Source organism: Equus caballus, chromosome 31, assembly GCF_041296265.1.
Source record: "Equus caballus isolate H_3958 breed thoroughbred chromosome 31, TB-T2T, whole genome shotgun sequence".
Lineage (NCBI taxonomy): Eukaryota > Metazoa > Chordata > Mammalia > Perissodactyla > Equidae > Equus > Equus caballus.
In genome coordinates this window covers 19,028,391-19,053,528 of record NC_091714.1, presented here as the reverse complement: position 1 = coordinate 19,053,528, position 25,138 = coordinate 19,028,391, and the positions used below count along the sequence as shown (strand labels likewise).

The 25,138-nt window shown below is 43.5% G+C and overlaps 1 protein-coding gene across 2 annotated transcripts in view; it reads left to right on the top strand.

Moving 5' to 3' along the window:
- The first annotated feature begins 6,887 nt into the window (after positions 1–6,887).
- The window catches only part of SAMD5 (sterile alpha motif domain containing 5), a 182,337-nt gene continuing 164,086 nt past the window's right edge, over positions 6,888–25,138 (top strand). Inside the window, exon 1 of one of the 2 annotated variants that reach the window (XM_023632958.2) lies at positions 6,888–7,569. In XM_023632958.2, coding sequence (XP_023488726.1) covers positions 7,123–7,569 — 447 coding nt within the window. In that variant the 5' untranslated portion in view covers positions 6,888–7,122. The remainder of the gene's footprint in view (positions 7,570–25,138) is intronic. The other variant, XM_070256431.1, reaches the window with a different exon arrangement.

Sequence of the window (25,138 nt, the reverse complement as noted above, 5' to 3'; positions counted from 1 at the left end):
TGGGAAACTGTGGAGTTGACTTCCTGTCTTTTAGATTCTTCAATACCTAGCTATAGGTATTGAAATGACAAACTATTCTCTTTCAATTAAATGAACTAATGTGAACTTAATTTTTCTGACTGAGTCTGACCATCACAGAGCTTGTACCATTTTGCATTTTTCCTCTCAGTGTATGAGAATGTTTGTTTCTCTGTGGCCTTGTCAACAGGGTTTGTTGCTAAACTTCTGGATTTTTGCTAATTTGATAGGTAAGAAACGACCTCTTGGTATAGTTTGCATGTGCATATCTCTTATTTTGAGGAAAGTAGACAATGGTTTCAAAAGAATGTCCATTTGCATTTTTACTGAAAACTCTCTGGCCCATTTCCCATAGGCTGTTGCCTTTTTCCTTTCTATTTTTAGATGCTTTTATGGTATTAGTTGTACCAATCCTTGATTGTCATATAAATTCTAAATAGTTTCCCACAGGGTGTCATTTGTCTTCTTACTTTGCTAATGGCAGTTATTTTTTAATTTTAATTTTGTTTGCCATGCAAACTTTTTTATATTTCTGTAATCAAAGGTATCGATTTTTTTCCTACTGCTTCTGAAAATGGAACCAAAATTAAGAAAATCTTCCCCACTCTCAGATTATAGAGGATTATACCTATGTTTTGTTTTAATAAATATATTGTTTCACCTTCATCTTTAAATTTCTGATCCATTTGTAACTTGTCCTGGTGTACAGTATAACGAATGTATGACATATTTTTTCTGGGCAGATCCGTGAAGACACCCCCTCTCCTGCCCATGACATCAGCAAGTCCTCTGAGGTCAGAACATGCTGGCTGATAGCAGGCTGCCCAGACCATGGCCATGGTCCAAGCTGTGGTGGTCGTGGCTCACCCCGAGGAGACAGCTGAACAACCCCAAGAAAGAGGCTGAAATTTGGCTTTAGTGAAATTGATAAGGTGGACAGTTTTAAAGATGTCTTTAAAACATCGAATATTCCCTGGTTTGTCAACCACACTTCTAGGAACGGGGTTTTGCTGACCTAAGGATCTGATGCTCCACCCAAGGCTTGTGTTGACATCCATAAATAAGGTCTGAGATGTCATACATATCTCAAAAGTGACCTCAAAGGTCAGAGACAGTTTCAACACTGCAATGCGCTCACCTGCCTCTCTCCAAAGATGGAAAAACGACAACACCGGGGCCTCCATAGGGAGCTCTAATTACGTGCAGGTTTCTTGTAAGTTAGGGGTTCAAGAGTTATAGAGTAAATATTCCAATAGAAAATTTAAACCAAATAAGAAGTAACAAAGAATTTAAAACAAAGGCATAAAATTGCCTCAGAAGAGACAACCTCCAACTGCCCAGTCAACGGGAGCCAAATAGATCTTAAGAAGCAGTCTCCATCGAATCGTTGGTCCTAACTCCTGGAAGGAAATAAACTGTTACATGGGAGCAACTAGTATGTATTCAATTTGGGCAACTCGTCATAAATTGAGTGATTTCATTGTTTTCATTATGTAAATAACTTGCACTTATCTGAAATAGTGTTTATCAATATCATTTCACTCGTAGGAGTGTATATAACCTCACTTTTAGGGGCAAAGTTAACTTTGCTGACTTAGATTTAGAAGAAAAAACAAAAGAGACTCCTAAGAGCTGCCTATGATTTAACAAAATATTCCTCCCATCATTCTTACCTTGGGAAATGCTGGTGGATCCTTTCTTCCTCTACTTGAGCGCATTTTAAAATATAGAACGTTTGCGGATTACCAAAGATAAGAGGATAAGATTTTTTTTAACGAATCTCATTTTATTTTCTGTCACTAATAGTCTCTTGCTTGACTCTCTTTCTGTTAGTGACCTCCAGGTCTCTGACTTCTTGAACATTTTTTTTTTCCCTTTGTTCCCTTCTTAAAGAAAGAAAGTCCTCTTCTAACACTAATGGAGAATCTTATGGCATCCCGCTGCTCTCTGCTGCTCCCTGTCTCTCCTTTCTTCACATACGTGTTGTCACACACAAGTATAATGTATACAGCTCAGACATATTAACAGATGCCCCACCCAGCCAGCCCCCAATTAAGTTGCCAACCCAGCGCCTCCCTCCCAGCCGCTGGAGAACAGACTGCCTGTTACATCGCTCAAGACCATTATTCTCATTTCTTCCTATGGCATCTGTTTCTTCTAGATGCTTTTTAGCTCATGGTTCAAACAGAGGCAAGACATATTCTGCATTTTAAGAGTAACATTATATATCCTTGACTTTTACAAGGGGAGACCCCCTGGGGACAGACATTTAATAGATGTTAATGGAATTTACTTTTTACACTCCCTATGTGCGAACATTTGTCTTCAAAATAAAATGGTATGAAACCTTGTCCAGCACCCAGAAAATTTCAGAACAAATTATTTTTCACTCTATATTCTTAAATCAAGTTACAGAGTCAGAGCAAAGTAGAAAAGCTGTTTTCTGATATTTAGAATTTAAAATCTGAAGATAATTATCATTAATTTATCACATTGAGAGTATCAACAGGCATTTTGCCAGAGTGATTACCATTACAAAACAGTTCTGAAATGGTGTCTAAAAAGAAACTTTCTCCACAACCTATTTTCCCATTGATTTTCATTAGGCAAGAAGTCTTTTCTGCAAAAAAAAGTCTGGACTCAAACATATTAAATAATAAACGCCACAATAAATATTTTGAACATTTTTATATAAAGAAAAAACTCTAATAAAACAATGTCACTCAAAAGTACGTGTAGAATTACAGGAATTCAACAATGTGTGTTGAGTAAGTTAATTTGCTGTTCTAAGGCTGTGCCTAGCGGCATGACGACCACTTTTTTTTTGGTGAGGAAGATTCACCCTGAGCTAGCATCTGTGCCAATCTTTCTCTATTTTGCATGTGGGACGCTGCTACAGTGTGGCTTGATGAGTGGTGTGTAGGTCAGCGCCCAGGATCTGAACCCGCTAACCCAGGGCCTCCCAGGCGGAGCACAGGAACTTAACCCCTACGCCACTGAGCCAGCTCCCGACTCGTTCTTTTTTTTTTTTTTTTTTTAAAGATTTTATTTTTTCCTTTTTCTCCCCAAAGCCCCCCGGTACATAGTTGTGTATTCTTCGTTGTGGGTTCTTCTAGTTGTGGCATGTGGGACGCTGCCTCAGCGTGGTCTGATGAGCAGTGCCATGTCCGCGCCCAGGATTCGAACTAAGGAAACACTGGGCCGCCTGCAGCGGAGCGCGCGAACTTAACCACTTGGCCACGGGGCCAGCCCCTCCCGACTCGTTCTTTAAAGTACATTTTTGTCTGGATGCAAAATATAGTTCAGTTTCAATTTTTGACTAATGTTATGACTCACAGAATTTGGATAATTAAAGATAGAAGATAATATCACCTTTGTAATCTTCCTAATTCATGAATGAACCTATAAAAAGCCATGAGTTTATTTGCCACACATTTAAAACGTGGAAATCTCTCCATTTCCAATTAATGAAGAAAACTCTTCTCTTTTTCCTTCATTGCCCGGTACTGAAGTGCCTACTTAATAAACATTTGATGAGTAAATGAATGGTTTTGACAGTAGCCAGGCGCTTACAGCAAAGATGAGATAATGCAGTGCATTGTGAAGAGGACAGGAGGAAACAGATCTGGGTTCTTGTCCTAGATCTGTCACAAACGCGCGTTGTGACCTTAGGTAAGTAACCTGACCTTCCTGAGCCTCCACTCCCTCCATGTAAATGAGGATGCTTGAGATGATCTCAAATGGCTTTCTGGCTCTAAAACACTTGTTCTAAATCTCAAAATTAGCGGATCGCTCTTTTCATTTTTACTTTGGACTTCAGCCATGGGTAGAGGCACATTCAGGCTATAAAGCTTCTGCATTTGAGATTACACGTAGTAGCCTCTAGAACTGAATCTATTAAAAGTTTCTATATGCTCAGGAAGCATATAGAAACTCACACATGAGAGACTTGAGCAAGGGTAGGAGATAAGCGAAGGAGAAGGAAATCGGGAAAACCTCCTCTGAAGTTCAGAGTAGCGACGTCTCCAGAGAGTGAGACTTCTCCAGAGGTCATAGTGAGCGAGTTTTATTTACGACTGATTAACAACTGATTAATTTATAAAAGCCTTCGCTTCCACAGAGAGCACCCACCAGGATGCTTTATGTCCTAACTGGGTGGTGACTTCGCACATAAATAAAGGAGAACCACAGCCGCCTGTTCAGGAGCCGCTGTGACACGCAGGTTTGTTCTTGTCTGTCCTGATTTACTGGATGACCTTGGGCAAGTCATTCATCTTCCCCCAAACCAGTTTGCCTAATTATAAAATGGAAATAAAAATACTTGCTGCCTTCACTGAGGATTAATGAGACAAGGTGAATGTCTTGCAGCTCCCGGAGAAGAAAAGGCTGTATATGGGCAAGCGAAAACTACTAAACAGTCCTGTTGGACTTTGCACACAACTCGGGAAAGAAAACAATGCAATACTAACACCCTGGAGTCTTAAGTTTCCAAGTCTAAAAAAAAATCAAAACTCCCTTATTACAACCAGCCCAATTTTTCCTGCATGTTACACAGCACACGCTGGAGACTGGCAAGGTTAGCATCTGGAAGGCAGGCGCTGAATTTATTTCTCCAGAGTTTGCGCCTTCGCTCCACCGTGAACAGTGTCATCTTTGGGAGCCTCAATTTCTTCTTCCGTAAGATACTGGATAATACTACTTACCATATATGTACAGATACATGCACAGATACCTGGCATACAGTAAGTTTCAAACAAATATCTGCTATAACTTCTGTCTTTAGCAGCATAATTCTAACTTCTGGAATATTTCCCTCCTAAAAATCAAAGGTCCTTATGAAAGAGAGTTGGGGGACAAAGGTACACGTGATGTAAACATTCGTATTTTAAAAGGGAGGTGGGGAACTAGTATAAAGCCTTGAAGCTCTGTTCCTTCTGCCGAATGAGTTGAGTTTGGGGGGACTTCGACAACGCCTTAACATTCGCCCACACGAACGCGAGGGGGCACTGTGAGTCCGCTTTGGCGAGCGAGAGGCGAGCCTCGCGGGCCGAGAGGGCTGGGTGCTGCCAGCATCCGAGAGCCCAGGAGCAACGCAACCTAGCGGGGCGGCGACCCTAGCTCGGGCTCGGGAAGGGGTGGCCTGGGTGACCCAGGGCGGATGCTGCCCAGACCCCACAGCTCTTCGCGCTCCTTCCCCTACCCCCGCCCCCAACAGGTTCCTTCCAGGCAGGTCCTTCCTGGCTGCTGTTCTTAATGTGGGATCCGCCAAGTCCTGGGGCTTGGGAAGCGATGCTATCCTCCCCACTCCCCCGCAACTCTAGGGAATAATTTGGATGTGCCTACGTCGGGTGTTTTCCTGCGCAAAAGGGCCAAAGCTATCTGATTATTTAAGGGGTCTGTGTCCCCAAAGGGGTTAAACTTTCCTGATTTAGGAAAGAGGGACCACCCCCCCCCCCCACCCCCCGCCCCAGGCCAAACGCGCAGGTCTGAAAAAAGACATCGTTTGTCCACCTCCCAAGATCGGGGCTAGAGGCTGTCCCGCCCCGCCGAGACTCCGTCAAAGTGTCCAGTTCAGGTCCTGAAACAGCTCACGTGCGAAGTTGATCTCCTTGTACCGAAAGGGAGGAGACAGCGAACCTACCCCACCGAGTACCTCCACCAGAATTCTCTTAGCTCCAGGAGGGCGTTAGGTACGTAAGGTGAGGTACTTGCTCTGTTCCACCTGCCGCTCGGGTCCCCACCCAGGCGGTTGCTCAGGCATTAGGCAGGATGTGGAAACTCGGTTGATTTTGTTATTATTCTCTAGAGAGAAAGTGCCTTGGGCGGAGATGTCCGAGCGTCCCCCTTAATGGGAGCTAGGTGATGGTGTATGCAAGTCCACGCGCCCCCGGGGCGGGAGGAGAGGGCTCTGCTCCCCGAACTCCAGGACTGAACGCCTCGAAGCGTCCCTGGGGGCAGAGCCACCCCGGGGGGCTCGGGCAGAATGCAAGTTGGGGGGACCAGAGAGAGAGCACAGTGGAGACGACGGTGAGAGGACCCGGCAGCAAGTAGGGTGGGGAGCCGTGCGGAATGCGCCAGCCGAGGGGCAAGTGCAACCCATCCCAAACTTTCGCAGACCCGGGGGCCTAGAGGAGAGCTTGGCAGAGCAGCAGCCTCTCCCGCCGCCCGGCGAGCCCAGCTGCAGCGAGGAGGGGCCGCACGCAGCGCGGGCTGGACACCCGCGGTCCCCGCGTCGCGCCCACTCGCCGGGCCAAAGCGCCGCCGCTCCGGGCACTGAGCGGGCGTCCACGGAGCGAGCCAGACCGCGGGGCTCCGGCCTGCGCGCGGGCTCCGAGGAAGGGGGATCCAACGCGGACTGCGAAAGGCGAAGGGAAACTTGACCTCTGAGCCTCGCCCAGCCGGCTTGGGCGCGGGGACCTGCCCTTGGGCGGCCCGCGGGCGCGCAGGCTGGAGTCAGGGGAGCTCTGGAAGTGAGCGCAGAGATTTTCACAGGCTCGAGAAATCGGATTAAAAAGAAATGCAAAAAGCCATCCAAGGCAGCCGCTGCAGCCCGGCAGCTTAGGAGACACCCTGTCCCCACTAGGAGGACGACAGAGACTCGCACTCGCGAAGACGCGGCGCTCCCGGGCGGCCGCGGGTCTGCGCGCAGGAGCCGCTTCCCCAGCGCGGGGCGCGCGCTCAGACGCCAGCGGCGGCGGCCGGAAACCGAGATGCGGCGCGCAGCCCCGGGACGGTCTGGGCTGGGCCAACTCGGGGGCGACCCGGCGCGCCGCTGAGCCCGCGCGGGTCCGAGGGGTGTGCCCGGCCCCGCCCGCCCCAGCCCCTCCCCGCGGCGGCGGCGCATCCAGGGGCGGCGCGGAGCGGCTCGCACAGCCGCCGGTGCCCGCGAGCTCCAGGCTGCTTGGGGAATTCACTTTGCCGCTTTTACGCTTCTGCCTCCTCGGGCTTCTTCTGATGGCTTTCTGTCTCCGGCCCTGTCCTTTCCTTTAAAAGGAAACTTTACTGCGGTTTCTTTTTCCCCTTGGAGGAGAGGATTAAAAGTTCCAAGAACTGGTGCCTTTCGGGCGCTGGGAGGGCGTTCGCCGGCGGGGTTCCAGTCCCACCATGTGCACCAACATAGTTTACGAGTGGCTGAAAGCGCTGCAGCTCCCGCAGTACGCAGAGTCCTTCGTGGATAACGGCTACGATGACCTGGAGGTGTGCAAACAGATCGGGGACCCGGACCTGGACGCCATCGGGGTGCTGGCGCCCGCGCACCGCCGCCGCATCCTGGAGGCCGTGCGCCGGCTGCGGGAGCAGGACGCCGCCGCCGCGGGCCTCTACTTCACCCTGGAGCCGCAGCCGCCGCCCGCGGTCGCCGTCCCCACCGGCCGCCGGGGGGAGCCGTGCGGCGGCCCGGCCCAGGGCACCCGCGGGGACCCCCGCAGCCAGACGACCGCCCCCCGCAGCAGGGAGCCGGTGAGCTACCCCAAACTGAAGCTGAAGATCATGATCAGGGATAAGCTCGTCCGCGACGGCATCCACCTGAGCAAGCCCCCGTACTCCCGCAAGGTAAGGAGGCGCCGCCCGGGCGCGCGGGGCGCGGGGCGGGAGGGGACGCACCCAGCCCAGGCTTGGCGGCCCATACAGGTGATAGATGGGAGGCAAGTATGCTTTGGGTGTTTGGGCTTCTCTCCTGTGTTCTCTCTGTAGTCGCTCTTTATTCCTTCCTGTCTGGTGTCACCAGTGGTTGGTAAGATAAGATCCAGCACCCAGATGTTAATTCTAAACTAAGACGGAGTCTCCACTGGTCTCGGGTGCTCACCTGTCAGGCAGCGGACGCACGGTGCTTCTCCAGGAGCGACGGGCAATTCCTGATACCCTCTGTGGTAGCGTTTGGGTCTGAAGGGTACCAGAAGAATGTTTAATACCTACATCATTTCCGACCTTCCTTTTTCTCATTCTTTTCCTTGCCTTTTTGAGAAACTCATGGGGAAAACTGGCGAACTCTTTAAAGAGTGGGAAATCACGCCCTGTCGGCTTGCAATTCCGTAACGTCGAATCCCAGCGCTGCCGCAAATTTGAACACTGAACCAGGAACGTGAAGATTCTGGGAGAAAAGCTCAAACACCTGTCAGTCCTCTTGGGATGAGTTCTTGCCACTTAAGTATGGGGAGGTGATTGGTGCTAAAGACGCAGGAGGTTACGGGGCCATTAAGGATGTGCTGCCGAGGTCTGTGCTGGGTTAGTATTAATCCAGTCTGGTTTAGTATTAATCCAGATGAAATGAAGTAGGTACAACTGTGACTTCTAGAAAGTCTGAGTGGACTGGCATGTGGAAGGAAGTGAGATTTTCACTAGCCAGTAAGGAATTCCCTGGGGAGGGAGCCTCGGGGAAGGAGCCGGAAGTTATGGCAGCTGCTCTGTGAGGAATGCTGGACTGTGGACTGGGGTGTTGAATAATTAAGTAACAGAAAGTCTTGTTTCACACAAGAGCTCTGCCTCCAGCTGAGTCTGTTCAGTTAGGTTTCTGTAGCGGTCCGGAGAGAGCATCCCGACTTGAAAGGGAGAAGCAGACTGCACAGGTAATCCTCCAGCCCGGGTGCAGTTCCCTGGGAAAAGGAGCACCCAGCTTGAAAATCAAGAGGTGGAGAAACCCAGGGGAAAATGATGGCCAAGATGCTGCAGCTGGCAGGGGACCATAAACACAGCACCTAGTAGGGAAGTGCGGGTAATTTAAATATGGTGTGCTCGTCTCAGTCTGGCAGTTGCATTGCTTTATAATCTTAAGTAAAGGTCATCGTGTCTGGATTTAAGGAAGTTCAAGCAAAAAACTCTGTAAAAAGTAGATAATATCTAGGGCCGACGGGAATAAAGAGTTTAATATGATCCATATGTTATCTTGCAGGAAAGATAGGCAATTCCAATAACCTGCTTGAGAGTATAAATTTGTTTCATAAAACTGTATAAAGAGGGCAGGTCAGGAGGACAGGTTGCCTCAAATTAAACACATGTTCCAGTTACTCGGCCTGACTGTGTTCCTGATGGGTGCCCAAAACAGGGGAATGGAGAGCACGATTTTCCCAGGCAGGCAGAGTTAGAGTGATGTCTAACGTGGATGGAGGGACTCTGACCGTCACTATAAAGGTTCAGTCCTGGAGACGGACGGCAGGCAGGTCGGAGGAGTTCAAGGTCAATCAGACTTTTGTGATTAACATCCCAGGAAGTGAGGTGGGGCTTAGGCTGAGAGGCTGTGTGCTTATGGTGAGGGCACAGGTCAAGTCTGGGCCAGAAAGGGATGCAGAGAACAAGGTGTGTCAAGGGCTTGCTTATTCTTCAGGAAAAGAACTGTGCATGGGGCTGAGAGAGCAGAGGAGAGTGTGGGCTGGAGGTGACAGCGGTGTGCAGGAGGTAACATATTTTGGTTCTGGTACTTAAAGAGATAGCCTAGATGTCAAACTTAGAAGCTGGAAAGGATCGTAAGGACATGAAATGTCTGGGCGTAGGCCTTGGCCTGTGGTCTCCTGCCTGGATCGATGCATGATACAGTAGTGCATTTGATATTTTATATCAATTTATATGCAATTAATATGCAATTTCTAGAAGAAAATTTTAACTTGCATTGTAATACTATTTACTTTCCACATAAATAGTCAACTTCTATATAAATCCCATAATATGTTTGATAATGAAGACACACTCCCATTCACTTTCTATACATATTTAATTCTCTGTCTTGAATGCATGAAGGAGTAATATGGGGGCAGAAGTGTTTTGTACCTCCTTCGTTGATGCTCCACCTGGGGACCAAAAAATCGAGCTGACAAATTTAATTAAAGAAAAATTCCGTGACTCTCTATTTATATATTTGTTACAAGAAAAACCCACACCTGAAATAGAGACTAAAATATAATTAATGTATGCCAAACTGAGCTTACAAGTGTGTGGTGCCAGATCATGTTGGTCGTTCTGAATCTGTTGCTTAAGTTTTAGATTTTAAATTATTGAAGAGTGTGCTTTCTGTTGCAGCTTGTTTCTTTGCAAACAGTACTAGCACTTTTCCTTTAAACTGTGATGCCCATTATTGTAATTTCTCCAGCTTCCTTGGCTCTGTTGTGGTCCGAATGTGTCGTGTGCATTACGTGCGTTTGGAATCCTGTGTGTTAGAGCGGAGCTCATGTTTCCTTCATAGTCATTTGCATCATGGATCCCTGTGATTTTTTGTACTTTGATGAGAATGTTCGATGGCTTGAAACTGGATTATACCAAGGGCGATCAAGGCGGGAATAGTGAATCTTTACAGAGGAAGGGAAGTTGAGGAATTTCCCTAAGAATCACTTGACAGGACTGGAGGATTGTGGGACTTGCTCCAGTAAGTAGGTGCTGTGCTCATTTAATCGTGTCAACAGTTATCACTTTCCCCCCTTAGGTGAATTCAAATGTAAGTAAAAAGTAAGTTTCTCTGTTTTCCAAAGGAAGTCTGTAGGTTTGGAAAACCGGGAGCTTGGAAGGAGCATAGAGGTTGAAAGAAAAAACGTTGGGTGAATCTCTCCTCTGCCTGTGTTTAGCTTCTCTGACTACTGTGATTTCTTCCTTAGTGAACTTGGGATAAAATATTTTCACAGGGTGGGGATTAAGTAAAGCTTTACATACATTATTGCATTACTTTACCAGGCTTCTCTCTGCCAGAATCTTCTGCGAGGGTCCCATTGCCTGTGGTTGGCAGGAGGCAGAAGCCCTGCTCTCAGGGAACTTGGGGCCTAGCAGGGAAGACATGAATTGGAATCAACAGTAATGACCAAGTGGGATGATTGCTTTGGTGGGGAGCGCCTGATGTCATGGACAGACGGGCACCTCCAGCCTAGTTTGTAGGGATGTGGGGTCAAGGCAGGCTTTCCAGAACTGGCATTTGGTCTGAGAACTGAGGGTTGGGAGGGTTTAGCTTGAAGAAGAAAAGGGTCATAAGGGGAAGAGTATTCTCTGCAGAGAGAACAGTGTGCACAGGGCCAGGAAAGGGAGGAAGTTTAGCATGCAACAGGGCAACAGGAATTGAAAGGAATTCAGTCTGGCTGGAGCACGGAATGCTTGGACAAAGTGGCAAGAGATGGAGAGACAGGCAGTGGCTGGTCCTGGATGGCCTTGAAGTCACATTTAGGAGTTTGGAGTGTACCTTGAGAAGGGAGCTATTGATGGACCCTGAACTGGAGGCAGGGGCAACAATCAGGAGGTTTTTGCAGTGTCACGAGTGATGTGCTGGTGGCCTGGACTGCGTAGTGATGGTGGGGGAGGAGCAGTGGAGGTGCCTGAGATAGAATTTACAAAACTTGATGGCTGTTTGGATGACGGGGCTTCGAGGGGAGAGAGGCTGGGATGACCTGCAGATTTCTCGTTTAGGATTGAAACAAGGAATACGAATGAGCTGTAGAGGGATAAGAGAGAAGGGACAAGGACAGAACCTTGGAGAACCCTATGACCTAGGAGATGGGCAGAAGAAGAACTTCCGCGGGAAGCTGAAAAGGGTGAGCCAGTGGGACTGGTCAGATAGTGGCCAAGTAGGACAAGAACTAAAATGTGTCCATGGCAAGGAGCAACCATGCCACTGGGGACCTCTGACATTGTAGGTTTAGGTGATGGGACCAAAGGGAGGAAGGAGAGAAAGTGGGAACAGGAACCACAGACAACTTTTGTTTTTTTTTACTTCATTTTTTTTTTAAGAGCAGTTTTAGGTTCACAGCAAAATTCAGAGGAAGGTGCAGAGATTTCCCATACGTCCCCTGCCCCACACATGCACAGCGCCCCGCCACCCCCCCCCCCCCCATTATCAACATCCCCACCAGAGTAGGACATTTATTACAGTTGATGAACCTACATTGACCCATCATAATCCCCTAAATTCAATAGCTTACATTAGGGTTCACTCTTGGTGTTGTGTGTTTTATGGGTTTGGAGAAATGTATAATGACATGTATCCACCATCATGGTATCATGCAGAGTATTTTCATTGTCCTAAAAATCCTCTTTGCTCTGCCCATTCATCCCTGGCAACCACTGATTTTTTACTGTCTCTGTACTTTTGCGTTTTCCAGAATGTCATATACTTGGAATCCTATAGTATGTAGCCTTTTCAGATTGGCTTCTTTCACTTAATAATATGCATCTGAGGTTCCTCCATGTCTTTTCATGGCTTGATAGCTCATTTCTTTTTAGCACTGAATAATGTTCCATTGTCTGAATGTACCGCAGACAACTTTTTAATGCAGTTGGACTAAAAAGATAAAACTAAGGCCATAGCTAGAGGAAGAAAGGACACTTTGGGTCAAGGGAAGGGTTTTGTGAGTTTGTGTGTGTGTTTTGTTGGGTTTTTTTTTTTTTGAGGATGGGAGAAACTGGAGCATGTCTAAGTGTTGGTGGTCGGGAGCCAGAGAAAGGGAGACAGTGGAGATATGGCAGAAAGGAGATGACCCAAGAGATCAAGGAGGTGGGACGGAATTGTGCCCAGAGCACTGGAAGGGAAAGGTGGATTTGCTTCCAGGGGGACAGGAGTGCCGCCTCCATGGTAGAGGGTGGGAAAGGAAGGATGGGAGAGGAGACTAGGATCTTCGTGGGGGTGACATTGAAGAGCCCTCATTTCTCTCTCTGACCATCTGATACCAGTGAGGGAGGTGAAGGAGAGATTAGAGGGTTATGGAGAAACACGGTGTTAATATACAAATATTAGGTATCATGATCTATTTCTAAATAGGAACATTACGCAATAGTATTTATAGGATATACATAACTACATATATATAGAAGGCACCCTCATCATTCGTGTGTTTGTGGTGCAGTTTACAGGCTATGCGTGCTGTTTTATCGAGTCCTACGAAGTTCAACAATCCTTGTGAATGGGGGTTGCGGTCGGTGGGATGGTGCGGGGCTGCAAAGGTGTTCTGTCTTCTAGCCAACTTGGAAAAGCCGAAGGCAGGCCCTAGGGTAGATAGTGGATGGGGTAGGCTTCTTGTCTTCTTCACCTGAAAGCTATCTTCTCCTTGCCACACACTACCAATTAAAGCTGTTTGAGTTAATATAACCTTATTTAAGAATGGGGTAGGAGTGTTCAGCTACATTCACACCTTAGTGTGAGTTTAATTAAGTAACAAGGCTCTTCTGGTAACGGGGCTGTTAATGGACGTTTGGGAAAGATGGCCCAGGATGAAGGAATTTGGAGAGACAGAGGTGGCATGAGGGCTTCTCTGTCTGGGGCCAGGGTGGAAAATATAGAAGAAGTATTTAGAAAGGAAAGAGAGAGGTTGGCAAAGATATGCTTTGTCCTTTGGAGTTTTGCCTTGGGTCCTGGCAGAGCTGAAATGACAATAAATATTCCTTCTCCCAAGAATTCCTCTACTTCATGAAATTACTAGGGACAGACTGAAAGTTGGCAAAGTTCAGCTTTCCCAACTCAAATCAATATCCTTGAGTATCCTCAGCCTAGGCAAGCCAAGGTCCTTCTAGGCTTTTTTGTTTTGTTTCAGTGCCTGCTTGGAATGTTGTAGAAAGAAGGTGAAGAAAGAAGACAGGAGCTTGGGTGGTGGTGGGGCTGCCATTTTCTTCCTGCTCCTTGTAGTTTAGTGTCTATGGAGTTTCCACAGACGTGGACCCTCAGCTATCCATCTATCCATCCATCTGTCTATCCATTTGTCCATCCATCTGTCCATCCATCTACTTAACAGATACTTAGCACATGCAATGTTTGAGGCCCTTGGATCACAGCAGTGAACTGGACAGACATGGTCCCTCCTTTCAATTTAATGGACGTGTATGTGGAGGGCCTAACCCAGTGCCTGATGTGTAGTAGTTTCACTATATGAAAGTTGAATATTATTTCTACAAATACTAAGGGTTGGAGAATTTTGCACTTGTGTTTATTTCAGATGTTAAAAAAATACCAACTGTCTTTTCAAGACTTGAGTAAAGATGATCAGTGATGAAATTTAAAATCAAAATATGTTTGTTCATTAAATGCTACCAAAGAAGAACTGGGACTTAAAATGCTACTCCTGCAGGTAAGTTAAAAAGACCTCTGCAGCAGGGTTAGGGCAAGGGAGAGGCAAGTGAGGCGCCAGGGTGCAAAATTTAAGGAAGTGATCATTCTTGGGGTCGGGCAAGTCTAGGCCCTGCTAGAGGGCCAAACAGCCGCTGTTAACACAATAAATCACTTATCATGAAATATGAGGTATTTGTGGGCATTGTGGGCAGGCCTCAAATCATGTACTAGGTGGTCACCCATTCTTCTGATGCTTCCTACCTGCCCTCAGCAGCAGTGGGCTGAGAGCCGAGTCCGTGCCGAGCTCTCAAACTGAGATGACGTGGTTTCTGTGAGTTACGGCAGCCCATGGAGTTGAGCCAGGAAAGAGAGTACCGTGCATTCTTCTCACGCCTCCTGCTGACGCTGGGGTGTAGAGGTGAAGAGCAGAGCCTCAGAACAAGACTGCACAGTTCACGTCCCAGCTCTGCGCCATGCTGGGTCATCTTTGGCTCTTCTGTAAAAAGTGGCTAACACTTGTGATGCCTTCATAGGGTTCTTAGGAGTTAAATGAGTTAATACTCGTGAACGTATTAGACCAAAATTTGTATCAGTTTCCTAGGGCTGTGATAAGAAAGTACCAGAAACTGGATGTATAAGGTAGCAGATACTCATTCTCTGACACTTCTGGAGGTTAGAAGTCCAAAATTAAGGTGTTGGTGGGTCTTGCTCCAGGATCCTTAGCGTCTGCACTGTGATTCACCTAGAGGCACTGCCAAAGGCGCCAAGCAGCGTGTCTTTATCTGCCATTGATGGGGTGTCACGACTGGATCTGCTGGAGCATATGGCCCAGGTGGCAGAGCAGCTTGCTTGGCAGCCTGGACCTGTTGCAGAGCCTTCTCTTGTTCTGGGTCCCACTCAAGACTAGCAGTGTTTTGAGTCACTTGGTAAATGGGCTGGAGGAGCACATCTAAATGTTGCCTCCAAAATCCAAAGAGGGCCATTAGATATCGTGCCTCTTTTTTGGTTGTAGGAGGGACCAGATGCAACAACTTACGCTCAATATGTCCCACATCACAGGACCCTTGACAGTTTCATTGAGGTAGAAGGCCCCTGAATTTTTGTTGGATTTTTCACCTTCCTACATGCAAATGTCTAACTAATAAGTCCAGAGTAGTTGTTATGTCCAGGCAGCTTATTGTCATCAATGTAATGGACCAGTGTGATATCTTGTGGAAGGGAAAGGCGATCAATGCCCTGCAAACTGAATTATGACATTAGGCTGGAGAGTTGATGTACTCCCTTGAGGTGGGACAGTGAAGGTGTATTGCTGGCCTTGCCAGCTGAAAGCAAATTGCTGGATGTTAACAGGCATCCAGAAAAAAGCATTTGCCGGGTAAATAGCCTGGCTCCTGGTAAGTGCTCATCTGTGTCGGCTCCCATCACCCCATACTTAGCCTTGCTTGGGCACTGCAGCCTCTATCGCAGTGGTCCTGTGTCTGCTGCGTACAGCAGAGCCCATTGGGCCAGCTCTCATTCCTGATGAGAGGGGTGTTTGGTAATTAATCGGTGCTGGATTTTTAGAACAAATGATTCCCAGTCATTATTATATGCCTGAAGATAAAATAATGAAAATGATTTTTAAAAATATAAACATTTCAAAATGTAGGTATTCAAAATTAGGTTGTAGTCTCCAAACCATCTCTGGGTAGATGACAGGGTTGCCATTACTCAAAACATCTCTGAAGTTCTGGGGCCTGCAGAGCACTCTTTAGAGTATCTTCCGTGGTGGCAAGTCTTCATTGTTTTAAGGTGGGTCCAGTTTGGTGTAAATACCTGAAGCAATTTGGAATCAAATCATACAGTTAAGACAGTAAAATGTGAAATTGAAAACAGAATCTGACCACAAAATGAGTATTTTTTTTCCCTTGGTATGACTTGTAAACTGGTTTTAGATTTTATGATATCTGTAATCCTTTTCTTACTTTTGAATTCTTAAAAAATATGCTCTTAGAGTGTATCCATGCTGTAAATATGGAAATTCCTCAACAAGGCTTTTCAAACACAAAAGTCAATTCCCTATGTATTTGCAAAGAGCAAGGCACTCGTCATGGACTCTGAATAGATAACCAGTGTAAAGATGCCTGTGGCCCCAAAGGGGAGGGATTGGGTAAATTGTGCACAGTTTTAGTAAACTGTAGCACTCGATGGGTTAATCCAGATTTGGGTAGTCTCGTGGTGTTTTTTTATGGCTTGTCTTTTGCTCATCCTGCTGTTCTTGGAAAGCTCTCTTCTCTACACTACCATCTCAAGTCTTAAAGAAGTCATTGTTGTACTCATGCCTCCTTCCTCACTCTTGAGTGACAAAAAGATGCTAAAGACAGGGTTGGTGTGTTAAGGATGTCCTCATGAACCTTGTCTGCCCTTAGGTGGTTGACTGAGGCATACCATGAAATAAGAAAGAAGTAAGTTTTGATAAAAAATGCATTTTTCTTTTCAGATTATGTAAGTGCTCAGATTCTGGTTCTTCAGAAATATGTTTGGAAATGAATTTTCTTGAAGTAAGATGAGTCAGATGACATGGACTCGGCCCAGGCTGGTCCTTGAAATAAGCAAGAGCTACCCTAAGGTATTTGGAAGAACGTTGTGCGTCGTGAGGGAAGGAATAGCAGGAACCATGATGGTCATGGCCTCTCAAGGTCATTGCCTGTGGAGAGCAGGAAGCAGCTTCGAGTCCTTGGCTATGGCAAAGGCTTATTATTACTCCTACTAGCGCTAAAGTTGAAAGGTTTTTAACAGTTATTTTCTAAATTTTATGGAAAAGATGCTATTTCAGATCAACCACTGATTTGAACTTGGGGAAGCCTGGGAGGAGAAGGAGGGGAATCCTCATTTTCAGTCAATATAAAAACAATTAAGGGTAAATAACTGTGGATCATGCCAAAAGGCATTAAACATACAATCTATCTTATCTAGAGACTAAGTCACATCTAATAGTTGAAAGAGATTTCGTTACTGCTTCTAATTGAAGTAAATGATCTAACGAGCTCTAAAAACCTCACTGTTGTGTTTCCATAAAGTTACATAAATACAAAGTAAGACCTACTTCATTTGGAACATGTCTGGAAAGTCAGGGAAAATAATTGATATGTGTTCTTTATTTACCAAAATCATAGTGAACAGATTTTCCAAATTTTAAGATGTTTTCCCTAGAACATACCATAATTTTATCATAAGACTAGAGATGTACCTACTCTGTTTGACACCCCCAGTGTATCGTTTTTTAACATCCCACAACTATTTGACACAGTGATTTTAAGCAATAGTCATGGCATAATACACAGTAATTATTTCTTGATTTCTTCTTTAGTTTTAAAGCAATTAACAATTAAAATAAGAAATACATTTCAACTTTAAAGTATTCAAATTTAATAAAAATCTCTCATCTATGAAACAGAATTTGCAGTTAACCAAAGTAAAGTCTTATGCCTTACAGTTTGTGCTCTGTTTCAGTGTTTTGAATTTTCAGCCCAAATAAAAACGCCAGCTGGTCACATACGAATAACAGAATTGAAGTAACTCAAGTTTTGTCAAATCATGGTGCTGTTAGTGTTTATTTCAAAGCTATGGAACAGACAGGACAACTTTTACCAACTTATTCTAGAAAAGGGCTCTTGGAACCAAGTCTGTGGGTTGCTGCCAACCGTATAACCAGGAGTTCTCTGAGTGTACTTCCATGTAGAACATGATGCTTATTAAAAGACAGGTAATAAAAAGATGCTAATTTGAATTCAATGTATGTACCATTAAAATTCAACAGTAGTACAACAACTGCATTTAGGCCAAGAAAAGATCTTTTTAGGGAGGAGTGCTTTGTGACTGACGTTGTTTAGAGTTGTCTGTAGGTCTTGTTTATAATTAAACATTTTATTTTGTTTTTAAGGACCCCTTTATTTCCTGCAACTGGGCCTGTCCTTGGAAGACACAGAGAAATGTAATCATTTTAGTTTAAGAGAAGTTGTTTCTTCTATAAAATGGTACAAGTATCTATCTCACAGGGTTGTAGTAGGAATTAGATGGGATAATATTTATGAAGTGGCTTTGTAAATTCTAAAAGAACTCTACAGATTTAAGGCATTCTTATTGATAGTGAATAAATCATTATGTTTATAATAACATTTTGAAAATATTTCTGATTGAAAAGTAAACACACTGAGTTGAGAAAATTCAGAGAACAGAGAAGCAGATTGAGAAGAAATTTAAAATGGTCTGCATTACAATTTCTAACACTACGTTATATTTCTTTAAAACTCATTTATGTGTAAGCCTATCTGTCTTGTACATATGCACAGATCTGGTATTACACTGTATATGGATAAGGGTAAGGCTATTCCTATGTCAGCAGATACCATTTGAAAAATGACTTTAATACAGAGACGTATTCCATCTTAGTTTAGCACCATAATTAATTTAATCATTTTCTTATTGGGCTGAAGCCTTACTCATGTTATTATTGATTATTCTAATTCCTATATTATGTGAAAACATCATGTTTGAGAAAAAGCCTTTCATCGTCCTTTGAATTCGATTTCTTGGATTGCCAGTCAACATAATTTCATATTTGCAGCTTTTTATATTTGTAATTGTGGATTACCTGTTCATGGTGCTGGCCTATTTTTTTCTCTTGGTCTTAGACCACTTCTAGTTGCTTTACAAGAGCTCTTTATATATTAAGGAAAATAATCATTATTGTTTAGAGGTTGCAGAGATTTTTCCCAAAATGTGGTTTACCTTAGAATTTTATGCTTTCTTTTAGGGCAGATCTCCAAAATTTTAACACTGATGAATTACACCTTATCGATAATTTTAGTTGTTTCTTCCAGGCTGGAGGAATATAGAGGGTACAGTCTCAGATAGGATTGAGTTTGAATTCTTTTCTACAATTTACTTAGACAAGTTAGAAGTTGTTTAGTCTTTTAAACCTCAGTTCCCTCATCTATAAAATGGGTATAGAATTCTCGACTGCTTAAGGCTATTGTGAGGAATCAGAGAGGCGGTATATGAAAAGGGTCTTGAAGAATATCTGACATGTAGTAATCACCCAAAACATCTGGCTAATGTTTGTAGTATACGCATAACGTTATGATTGTGAGGTTATTCTCAATATGAAGGCCTTCTCTTAAATTGTTAGTTCATGTCCTTACCATTCTGTTGAGGCAAAGTGTTCTTTTCCATAATTTCAAAAAGCTCTTCAAATAACAGCATATGTAACTTGTTAGTTATATGTGGTATAACTGGTATAACTATTGAAAATATTTCACTCAATTTCTCATTTGCCTTTTAGGTTCTTCTTTTTTTTTTTTTTTGAGTAGAGAAATATAGACAATCGATCTCTATTTTTGTGATTACTTTTATCCTTATAAATCCCTTCTCTAGTCCCAAATCAGTTAATATTTACTTATGTCTCCAATCAACTTCTTTGGTTTCGTTTTTACAGTTAACACTTTTAATCCATCTGAAATTTATTTTGATATGTGATATAAGATAAAGCTCTAATGTTATACATAATCGTACACAGACGATAATTTTATCACCCACTTTACCAGAATTATAGCTTTTATTTCTGTGTTCTGGTCTTATTGCATTGGCTAGAATTTATAGAGCAGTCTTAAGTAATAGTGATAATTAGATATTCTTGTCTTATTCCAAATTTTAATGGAAATGCTGTATTTTGTTATTTTGCCATTGACGGTCAGCCTAAGATCTTCTTCATGATGTTAAAAAAAATCTTTGTTTTCCTAATTTTGAAGGCGTTTTTATTGGGAGTGGATGTTTGATTCTACTGAATATCTTTTTAGCAACTTAAAAACATGAGTCTTTTTCTTCCTGGGCCTAATGTGATGTATTACATGAACAGATTTCCTCGTATTAAAGCATCCTTACATAGCTGAGGTGAAGCGAATAATGAAATGATGTCTTCTGAAACAACTGGAGTGTGAGCAGGAATTTTGTCATCTTACTCCCAGATTATTATGACATTCTTTTACATTACGCATCTTTTCCTTATGAATAATGTTTGACATTTACCTTCAGTTTCGTAATCACTTCGACAATTATTGTCATGATATTATTACAGTTGCCTTCCTGCCGATAGCTTTTTGGAAGTCGCAGTCTGGCTAGATCAGCATGAGGCAGTGACAGCGGTGAGAGGCGGGGACCAGCCCTGCACCCTTGTGGCTTCAAAGGCGATCACCACGTTGTTGTGGGTAACGGTTTAGTTTTCTGGTTTGTCCAGACATTTTGTTTTTGAACCAGAGGGCAGAGACTCCTAGGGGGACTAAGGGTTAACTTGAGTCTCTATTGAGTTTACTGTTTTCACAGCATCTCCTACTCTTCCACTCACTGCCCTCTGCCCCCAACTCCTCGATCAGCTAATCTGCTCCTCCCTGCCCCCACCCCACCCCAGACCTTTTAGTGGAAAATACAGATGGGGCTGCTTGCCAGCTGCTGTGTTAAATTGAAAACACTTATAGAAGAAACTGAAGTGGCATTCATCTTAATTTGAATGTTTGTCTTTGCATAGAAACAACAGCCCACTGTGTAACAAAGATGAAGTTGGAAAACTCTATAAGAAATATTATAAGAAATCCTTGATTGACATTTAAACATTTGTTGACAGGTCAAATAGAATGGTTTTTTAAGATCATTGAAGCAAGCATCAAAGAGGGGGTACTGGAATGGTATGTTTCTGGAGAAAGTACCTATATCAGGTGCTGAATTCAGCTGAGTTTGCAGAAATGGATGCACCCAACACTTCCCAAGCTAGCCATCAATCATGCGCTAAAGATATAGCCACTTTAAAGTAACCATGTATCAACACCGAATGGAACCCTCTGGATTATGAAGTGCTCCTCTGGGAAACTCTTGATTGACAAAATAGTACTGCCTTAAGGAGCAGCAATATTTTCATGGCCAGAAAGTAATAAGGCTATAGATAATCTTTATGAAGAGAAAATATTTTACGTAAAAACCGCCAAGCAATTCTTAGGACTTGCTTCCTACAGGATCTGGTTAAGGTGAGAAGTAGCTCTCCCTAGATGTGAAAGAAAAAACCGATAATTTGATAAGTTGTTAATTGCACCCAAGGTCGGTGCTCTAGTCCCTGTCAATTATAAGGCATCTAAGAAAGGAGGGGATTAGTTGCTCTCTGAGATTGCACAAACCCACCGTGTCTCTGACTTGCTTAGGCTTACACAGTAGGAAAAGAATTCAGGATATGCATATTGCATCCATTATAGATTAGAGTTGAGCCAGAGGGTGTGCAAGGTAATTTACTCTTTTGAGACTTCCTTCATTACAGAAAGGTGGTGGAGAGTTGGAGTTAGGTTGGTGACATTAACTTTGAGTTTTATTGCTGTGTCATTTTAAATCAGAGTTTTTACTGCCACTTCTTGGCACAGCAATTTGGGCCAGTGTATTTATCTCTGTTAATATGATCCCTTATGTTGATATACTTATCTTGAAAATGGTGGTGAACTGAATCTTCTGATCTTCTTCTGACCGTTTATTAAAACTCTGTGACAGTCACATGCTTGAACTGCTGAGCCATATTAGTCCTGCTCTCCGACAGCAAGGATGATATTCTTTATCACCCCAACATTGCTGTTTTGGGATGCACATGCTAAATTATATTAAAAGTGATTTGTCGGGAAAGGAAGAGAGTGATGGTGTTCTTGTGAGAACAGGCAAATTGAAAAAGCAAGAACTCCTAGAATGGTGAACTCGATCTGTATTCTGAAAGCGTTTCATTGTGCTTTGATTTTGTTAATTGTGAAAATTAGACTTCTTCTTAATTCCACCATATATTAATTACTTATGGATATGTTTGATTTTCCTTTTCACTTCTGGAGGGGACTTCTCTTCTTGCTTGAACTGCCTCCCTCTCTTTCCCCATGGAGTTTCGAAAGCTAAAATGTTATTTTCCATTCCCACCTAGATTTACTTTTTTAGTCAGACTTCCACAAGTTAGGATAGACTTCCTACTGTTGGCGGCCTCTTCAGATATACTATAAGGAAGCAGCTTTGAAATAGGCAGAATAATAATAGTGATAACAGTTTATGTTATTTATTGAATGCTTTACCACAATGTTTTTTCGATCCTCATAACAACCATCTGCGGGAGATGTTATTTCTGCCATCTCTGTTTTATAGATGAGGAAAATGAGACTTACAGAGCTTAAGTAACTTATCCAAAGTCACACAATTAACAAATCTCATTTGAAAACCAGGTGTACTGACCCCAGAGCCCATGGTCTTCATTGCTGTGCAATTCTGCCTAAAAACATTGCTTTGTGGGATTTGGCTGTGTCTGTCTTTTGGTTCATGAAAAATAGATGTGGAGTAGGGAGTGACTACGTCCTACAGATTTTTATTACTTTTTTAAAAAAATAGGATACTAATTAGTGTAAATTTCAAAGCCATTATGATAGAATGAATCCATATTTTATATTTGATTTAAGACAAGGAGAATTCCTTCATTCTTTCAACACGTATTACAAATATTGATCAACAAAAGGGGACTGGAAAGAAAGTCCTATATAAATTAAATCACACCAATTTGGTGACAAAAATTCCTGGTAATCTTGAGCATCCGCTGATGAAGTGATCAGCAATCAGTAACTATAAATGATCGCTACTGTGTTACATACTGTGTGTGCATACTCTGGTTCTCTTTGGTTCAACTTTTCATGAGTTTCTGCCATGTTCATGACTCTGCTAAATCTAAACCTTGTGATTTCACTTCCTAAGTTCTTAAGATCCAAGGCTTTCCTTCCTTTAGACAAGGTGGAGAATAATATGGGAAGCAGGCATTTAATCACATGATTCTTTTCTTACTTGGAATACTTCCTGAAGTTGAGTTGAGTGGCTTTCATAGCCTCCAGCGCAGTTTTTGCATATCCATAATGGTGTATTTGGTGTTTGAAGTGGGATTTGCAAATAGTTGAAAGTCCTTTGGGTAGACAAATTAGCTAGTGGGTAGTCCTATTTTTAGTCCCAAATCCCAAACATTCAAATAAAAAACGAAACAAAACAAAAATATGATTACCAAGTGATCAGGCTGGTTTTCTTAGAATTGTGCCTTTCCAGGGAGAAATGAGTCATTAATGTCTTGATCATCTATGCAGCTCCACTGTTGTAATAAGCATAATCTCCCAACAAAAATTACTTTTAAAGGTATTTTTTTTGTTGCGTATATGTCTTGATTTGTTTACTTTCGTAAGCAAATTGTTTGTAGTAAGTATCCCCTTTGCTTAGAGTCATGTATTTGAGTGGCCTTATTTTGCTAAAAATTAAGAATAAATATTTGAAATTCAGTGAATAGCAATTATAAACTTGGGAAACAGCCTGTCTTCTAGGCCGTAATTGTGAAAGAGGGAATTTGCCTGCTCTGAAGAATTAGTTGAGGTATTGTACAGTTCCAGTAAGACTGGGCTCATGTTGCATCTGTGAGCATGACATGTGTGTTTTATTGGGAATATGCCTAGGATGCCTTCAGATCATTTGAATGTGAAAAAAAAGACTCACATACTGAATATGAGGCTTAATTTTGTTGGAAAGGAAGGAAAGGAAAGTTTCAAAATAATGAGAAAGTATTTGGTTACAATTTAATGTCCTATAGGATCAATAACTTGTATTAAACAATATTAAACTCTAGAGGTCTCCTTTCACTTAGGGTGTGGAAAGCCTCAAGAAGACAATGCTCCCATTTTAACCCTGAGAAAAAGATGGATAACCTGCAATGTCATGCCTTTTTTCATCCCAGGAGAGACTTGAGGTCTAAAGGCAGTCAGGTGACCTAGTTTCCAAGGAGCGAAGGGACAATCTATTTTTTTTTGTCTTTGGCAGGGCCCAAGAAGGAGGATTCACAGCCATCAAAGCAGATATGAAGAAAGCAACTAAAATTTTTGTGAGCTTTCAAAGGGTAGTAAGGGCTAGTGTGATAATTTCAAATTCCTAGGAACCTCAGACACAAAGAGGATCTGTGTCTACCTGCCACACTTTCCCAGAGGCCTCCACTGCATACTCATGAGAAAGTTAGGAGCAGGGCAGGAAACAAGAGAGAGCCCTTCAGTGGTGCCGGTGCATAGGTCATGATCAACTGCCCCTGGAAGATAGGCGCAGAATCCGCCAGCATCCCAGAACTCCTGTCATAGGACGCAAAAGCTGTTGTAGGCAGGGGATGGGCAAGAAACCTGCCCAGACACCTCGATCCAGGCAAAGATTGGCAGCTGTTGGGATGGGGATAGAAAATATACTCTCCTAGCTCTGCACTGATGCTAGATAAATCCACCAAAGGAGGGGGCAGGAAATCCACTTATGCCCAGGATCTGAACTGATCCTAAATAGCGGTCTGCCACAGCTAGGGTCTTGGACCCAAGACCCACCAACAATACAAGGTAGAGACTGGCTGTCATTCACAGGCAGGAGAGGGAGGAATGCTGAGAAAGCCCTTACCTCTGAAGCTCAGGTGCACAGGGTCTGTCAAAGACAGAGGCTGCTGCAGGAGAATAAAGAAAACCCCTTTTGACCCCACCATGAGACTTGCCTGGAATAACAAGCATGGAGAGAGGCAACCTCTTTTGTATGGGTATGGAGCAGGAACACTAAGAAGAACCCTCTGTTACCCCAGACCTCACCCTAAACACAAGGTGCCTGGAAGCCCCTGCTGGAGGGATTCACAGTTTTTGCTGCACTGAAGGTTACTATAGCAACAACAAAACACAAACCCACCTCCACTGCTCTGGGTAGACTCAATTATTCACAGCAATAGCCTGACAACAGTAGAGCCATGCGCATTCCAGAAGTAAATTCAGTTTACCTCAGTCTCAGCTGTTCTTTTACATACAATGTTTTACATTGAGTCAAAAATTACAAGATATGCAAAAGAAAAAGGAAAAAAAAGAATTGACCTATCAAGAGAAAAAACAGTCAATAGAACTAGGTCCAGGAATGGCCAGGATGTTGCAACTCTCAGAAACTTAAAATATGGCTGTTAATTATAAAAAATATACCATACTAATGTAAAATGTTGATAATAGGGGAAACTGGGTGTGAGGTTATATGGGAACTCTCTGTACT